This window comes from Amia ocellicauda, chromosome 8, assembly GCF_036373705.1.
Source record: "Amia ocellicauda isolate fAmiCal2 chromosome 8, fAmiCal2.hap1, whole genome shotgun sequence".
Taxonomy (NCBI): Eukaryota; Metazoa; Chordata; class Actinopteri; order Amiiformes; family Amiidae; genus Amia; species Amia ocellicauda.
The window spans coordinates 5,111,445-5,118,372 of NC_089857.1; the positions used below are offsets into that span (position 1 = coordinate 5,111,445).

General features: G+C 41.2%; 1 protein-coding gene across 2 annotated transcripts in view; it reads right to left on the bottom strand.

Annotated features, from left to right (window-relative positions):
• The window catches only part of LOC136755358 (ras GTPase-activating protein 1), a 43,120-nt gene extending 36,452 nt beyond the window's left edge, over nt 1–6,668 (bottom strand). For both annotated transcript variants that reach the window (XM_066711879.1, XM_066711881.1), the window contains exon 1: nt 5,516–6,668. In XM_066711879.1, the coding sequence (XP_066567976.1) occupies nt 5,516–6,042 (527 nt within the window). In that variant the 5' untranslated portion in view covers nt 6,043–6,668. The remainder of the gene's footprint in view (nt 1–5,515) is intronic.
• Nucleotides 6,669–6,928: the final 260 nt, after the last annotated feature.

Genomic DNA, 6,928 nt, shown 5'->3' on the forward strand with positions numbered 1-6,928 from the left:
GCAGCTGTGTTTCTAAGGGTATTTACACTACAACACCCCTTTCATTTATACAATAATACCATTAAGGTGTTTTAAACTTCTTGTTGTATTATTGAAATTAATCATTTCACTACTTACACAACAAACATGTGGTTACAGCTGTGATATTATACAGTATTCCTGATAGTTATGTTTTTGTAGACTGCATTTTGTTTTTAACCAGAAGGGTGTGCATTTCTTTTTTCTTTTAAACAGAGATTAGTGCTCCTCTACACATGGAATTATTCTGAATCTGAGTTTGAGCTCACTGTGACTCATGTCCTGCTTCGATGGTCTTCGCAAGTGAAATTATTAGGCTATAACCTATCACTCTGAGCAAGAAGCACTTTCCCCTTCATGCAACACGAAGGCATGACATCAAAAGGTATTTTAGATCAGAAAAGTACACCTATGAATTAATGGCAGAACATGCACGGCTTAAATTAGCAGTTGAGCGTGTGTTACTGTTTAACGGCTTCCAATGCATTGCCAAGATGGAGCAATGACAAGCAATAAAGCTAGAATTACACTGTACATTTTAAAGGAAATATGCAGTATGTCAGCCCAGTTCAGCGTTCACCTAAAAGCACCTCTACATTAGTCAAAAGCTTTCACCATCACAGTCCTGAAGCATGATGGCCAACTGAGTACCACTATTAAAGTGAACTGAAAGGAGGGAAATAAAATCACTGTCATATTTTTATATTTAAAAAGTGAGGTTGATTGTTTCAGCTGTTTTAAGATTTTGTTTTGGTCCCATACTCCTTCATTATAAATAATGTATCATTAACAATACTTTAAATAAGTTGCTTCTAAAGTGTTTTTTTTCTTGTTCTTGTTCTTGTTCTTCTTTAAAAATAACCATACACAAGTGTAGCTCAATTCAGTTACTTCCTGAGCTTCACTCCAGGGTACAGAACCTAACATTTTCAAATTTATATTTCACTTTACAGATCTTTTTATAGACTGTAATCATTTGATCAAGCAGTAAGTGGCAGTTAAACTTGTGTTATTTCAATGTGCTTGTAGTTAAGCTAATTTGATTCATAAGTCGTTTCCAGCTCAATCAGAATGGATAACTGCATTTAATGCTACCCATAATAACAAAGTATATAATATCTGCCTCTATGAACAATTCGATTAATTTCGTATGACAGTAGATGCATTTTTGCAACCATAAATCAGTAATGTGTTGGGCATGCTAGACTTTCCTAACAAAAACCTTCAGGTCATTAAAACTGATATTATTAAACAACCAGACATCCAACTTGCAGTAGCAACTTTGTTTAGATACACTAAAGTAAATTAGATTGATAGACAACTTTTCATTGGGGCAAAATGTGGAAATTGTGGGCCTCCTTGCACATCTGCAAAAATAAAATAAAAGCTGTGCATGATTTATGATCAGAAGTACTGGCTTAGGATGCAATCTTTCAGGGGGTTTATGAAGTTTTCATGTGTGCATCCAATATCTGATAGGGTGCAGGCCAAGTCTATGGCATGTTGCAGTGTTTTTCCCCAATCTGGACTTCGAGAAGCAGAGCACTTCTGGTCCAAAGTTAATTGAATTAATTATTTGCTTAACAGAAACAATTACTCTAGTCTAACCCATGTGATGATACGAAGAGATCTAGAAGACTTGGGCAGATGACACCTTGAGAACTGAAATTGAAAAACAGTGCTCTGCTGGAGGCTGCAGCCCAATTAACAGCTCGGACTCAAGTGCTTAAACACAGGAAAAACTTAAACCAGTTTGTAGGCATCTTTTGACACTTTCATTACAAACCTGTGTCCGTTGTGTACCATTAAAAAACATTTTTTAAAGCTCATTTCAAATCTGCTTGTGCTGTGCTAATATTGTAATAAAAATAATAAACATAAACCTAATGCACAAACCACAACTTCCTGCTATTTGTGGATGGTACACTTTAAAGGTAAGGCCGAATACAGATTTACATTAATGACTTCTTGTGACATCATACTCTCAGAAATCTAGTAGCAGACAATCCCATATTTGGACACAGAAGTAGAAGTATTGAAATGCATTGAAATTAACAGTAACGGTCTAGAAATCAAAAAGTACAAATATGAGCACTTATTTGAATGCCTACAACTTGATAAAACTTCACACATCAGAAAACAATAAACAGATCAATATAGATAGGCTTGTCTGTTTATTTATTTTAAGTGTGGCCCTATTTTCTCTCCCAAGTACAGTTTCCACTGTAGAAAATAACTAGTAAATTGTACAGTTAAATAAGTAAATAGATCAATAAAACAGTTCTTCTTCATACAATTATCCAGACGTGGTACTGATAAAACAGGGAACATTGATATGCATATGCAAGTACTTTGAACACTGTTGAAGAAGTCAACAGTTAAAATACTTACTACTTCAACACAACATATGTACACAGAAAGGCTGACAGATATACAGTCTACAGAACGTCTACACCCCCTCAAACATTTTTCAGTTTGCGGTCAGTGCCTTAAGAATTTCATGGACTTTCTTTTGGGATTTCTTTCCAACTTATCTACACACCATACTTCACACTGTTAAGGGGAAAAGGTTTGTGGGGGGGGGGGGGGGGGAAATTAAATACAAAACTGAGATATCATAATTGGATAAATCTCCACCTGACTTAATACTTGGTGGAAGCACCTTTGGCATCAATTACATCTGTGAGTCTGTTGAGATAGGACTCGACCAACTTGGCACACATAGATTTATCAATATTTGTCCATTCTCCTTAACAAAACTGTTCAAGCTCTGTCATGTTCCTTGGGCAGCGTCCAGAAATCATGTGAATCACTATAATTTAACGCAGGTGGAGGCCACTTAATTTGGTGTGCGACTTTGAAGGCTTACACCTGATCTAATTGAGGATTGCTACTGCAATTTCAGTTCTCATTTTAAATACATTTTCTACAGATTTTTGAATATATTTTTCACAAATTAAAAAATAAAAAACATTTTACTGCATTTTAATTTCAGGGCAACAAAAGGTACATTTGGAGAGGGGTGTAGACTTTCTATAGGCACTGTACAGTCAGATCCTTTTTTATACATTTTATTTTGTTGTGTGTAAAGTTGCCACAGTTCCAGGTCCCCTTGGGATAATACAGACGCCACCTTCACAGAGTCTCACTTCACTTCACTTGTTGGAAATACATCTTAATTTAGGTCTTTGCTAACACATTCACTGACATCTGATTTTTTTTGGATGGCCTAACCATCAAGATCATCACTGTGCTAGACACTCGTGCATGGGTTTGTGATTTAGGATGGCGAAACAGCCCATGAAAAGAGCTTTGCTCGTTTGTTCGGATAGTTCATTGCTCTCTTGCCAGGCAGACGAAGTCCAAAAATCAGAAACTACTTAGTGCTCAGAGCACACACTTGTGATAGAAGGCTGCCATCCCCAGTAGCTCAGGCTGGTTTGCCACTGTTTCCAAAAGCAGGTCCATCCAGTGATACTTCTGATGGAAGCTTGTGGAAATTTAATCCACAATCTTTTCTACTGAAGTTACTAAATACATAGATAACAACATACTACGTGAATTTGCATAAAGACTATTAAAATTGTTGTTTTTTCCTGCACAATAATGAGGTTATTTATTATTTACAACAGTTTGAGATATATATTTGGGGTATTTTAATGCATGAAAAGGCAAAAATAAACTTCAGCTTGAAATAATATAGATCGGTCTGGCCAAATCTTGACTACTAGAGTGTATTCTGACATTCACTGAAAAATCAGAACTAAAGTCTTTAAAGACATCAACACCTGCCTGACACGTCTTGAGCCAATGTAACTGTGTAGGAATTGAAATCTCTTATTCAAGCTGAGACACTGACTCTCAGGAACACATGACACTTCCCAGGCATCACAAACGAAACAACATCTCTGAACCCGGGTTATTGCATTAATGGAAGTTCTGACTAATCCACCTACGATTTAATCTACAACATCTTGCTACTTAACAGATCAGAAATAACTACTTAGAAGATGTGGGGGTTGTAAACATGATGTCTTAATAGTGATGAATACAAAAAGCAATATATATATATATATTTTTATATCTAAATCTGGTTAAATTAAATCAATAATCCCATATATTTAAGCTCCATAATATTCATACACATTGACCACTTTGCACAAATGCAATGAAACAGGTCTCCATTTTAGATGCACTTGTCATTACTCGTGCACCAAATTAGTACAGCAACTGTTGAGCTCAATGCATTGCTTTTGAGACTAATGGCAATACTTAAAATGGAAGCAAAAGCTGAGGGACCAAAAAAAAAAAAAAACACCTCAAGGGCCACAGCTACTTACTTCCTTTGAAACGGAGCTGAAAAGGTGTAAAACCACCAGGCTGAAGAAGAAATAATCTCTTAATAAATACTATTATTTGGTCAGTCTGGAGCCCATATGGTGTGTGTGTGAGAACTGACTGATTATTTTAAGCCGATATACAGCACACAAACAAAGGTGCAAAATAGCTTCCCCCAACTGTATATGTTTTAAATGATTTTCTCTTAAGAGTACTTTCTTTTGTATGTCCATCTCAACTTCATGGGTTTTTATCTTCATTAGCAAATGCAAACATTCAAATATAAAAGGCCTTCATACTTATCATGTATGGCATGGGCTAAATGCCATTGTTTTACTAATTAATCTATACTTATCTCAACAGGCTAGGTTACATAAAAGTAGACATAAAAGGACTGTAAACACCCATGTTGCTTTTAACAGGTGGCTTTCTGCCATGGAAAGCAAGCTCTTTTTATTGTGCAAGTAATAAAAGTAATAAGTGTGTGTTCATTGTTCATCTAGGTAATGATGGGTTTCTTTCCAAAACATGCAACTCAGCAAAACCTCCATTTCGGTTCCGTTTTCCTTCAGTTGTCACATTGAAATCATTCTGTGCATTATTGCCATGTAATATCTGACAAGGGTCGAGACGTTTGCATTATACATTATATAATACACAGCCAAATAATAATAGATATGCTCCTTTATTCTGTAGAGCTGAGTCTGTCCATCTTGAAGGCAATCTATCTTTAACAGACGCAGCTGATGTTAAGAGATTGTAGTTACATGATCTGCAAGCTTAAGGTTTAAAGCCATGCTATTTCACTACAGCTATAGCTGCTGCAGACTTCACTTTACTACATTGTCATTTGAAAATAAAAGTGGATATTGTCACCAAAGATTCATTCTCACGTATACTGTCAAAACCTAAAACAGTTGTAATACGTTTACAGTGCACTTCTGTGCAGCGGTGCATTCATTTTCAATTCGGGACATTAGCTGGAGTCAACAAGTTGTGAAAGCCCTGCTGAGACTCGACGCCTAATTCGGACTGCAGGGCAACTTGTGTCCGACATTGCAGCTGAACTTTCTGACAACCTGCGGGGTTTTTGCACAAGTTACACAACGGAGACGGACCGCCGCACGTTTGTGAAAAACAGCAGCAGCCCGGGACTCACTGGTTCGTGGGCGGCGCGGTGAGGGGGAACGCCACCTCCTCCTCTTCGTACTCCGGCCCGTCCAGCGTGTCGCTCTCGTCCACCGTGCCCAGACCCCCGCACACAGGGGGCGGCGGCGGCGGGGGTGGCAGCGGGGGGAAGCCCGCAGGCCCGTCCGGAACCCCAGATGTTGGCGACATCCGGCTGCCCTGTATCTCCGCAGTGGGGGAGCACGGTGCTCCGCTCCCCGCCCCTGAAGGTGTCCCGTACGCGAGCCCAGCGCCACTCCCAGAGCCGGGCTGAGCGGATCCCGACACATCCCCGCCGGCTATGGGGCTCAGTATGACTTCAGAAAGGGAGTCGGGGGAGGCGCTGGGATGGTGGCGGAGGGGCTGCGCCGCACCCGGGCCCGACTCAGTCATCCGCAACATCGGCTGGGGGAAAAAGGCAAAACGGCCCGTCTCTGGGCCTCCCGCTCCTCCGCCAGCCACCCCAGCCCCCGTCGCAACCGACCCCGTCTCCTCACTGCCGACCTCCGCCGCCATCATGGTGTTTTGTTTGGTTAATAATTATAATAAAAAGAACAATAGGGAAAAGAGAGGGGGGTGAAGAAGGGAAGCTTCCCTTCCCCTCCTGGCGTGGACGCTCTCCCACTCTCTTTGGGAAGAAAGAGGGGGGGGAAAAAAGCTGCCAAACTTTCAACACGTTACTCCGCCACCGTCCTCAGAAAGCAAAGCTGGAAGAAAGTCAGTTTGATGTGAAACAGTTTCAAGTCTTCATCCTGCAGCGCGGGGTTTATAAGTTTAAGAAAGTGAGCTGTTGCAAATCCTGAATTTGAAAGCCCTTCGGATGTGAAGTAGATAACGTGTTTCTGCTCCCCGTCTCTCTGTTTCTGTCAGTTCCTCTCCGGCGGCGCAGGGTCCACTGCTCGGGGAGTGTTGTTTATTGTCGCCGAGCCCCTGGTCGTGTTGTGCGGGTGCTGGTTTGCAGCAGCGCGGCGGCTGTCTGTTGCTCCTCCGCTCCGTCTCTGCGGATCTCCGCTGCTCTGCGCTTCGCCTGCCGGCTGGGAAAACAACAATGTTTGTCTCTTGCGTAAGTTATCTTTTCTTTCTCAATTACACTACGGCTGCTGGCTGCTGCTGCCGCCGCTCACTCTCTCTGTGTGTCTCTCCCCTCCTCCTCCTCCTCCTCCTCCTCCGGTCGGGAGGCAGGCCCGGCCAAGCGAGCGCCGAGCTGCCGCTGCCCAAAATGTGCCGAGCCGAGCCTGTGATCAGTGACATCTGTCATCCAAGCCCTGGCTGTCAGCTCACTTAGAGGGGGCTTGTAATGGGACAAGTGACACCCTAGTCTTGCAATAATGAATACTACATAGAAACAGTGTGTGTGTGCATGCGCTTATTATTTGATTATGGCATAAGTATAACTTGTGTTTTG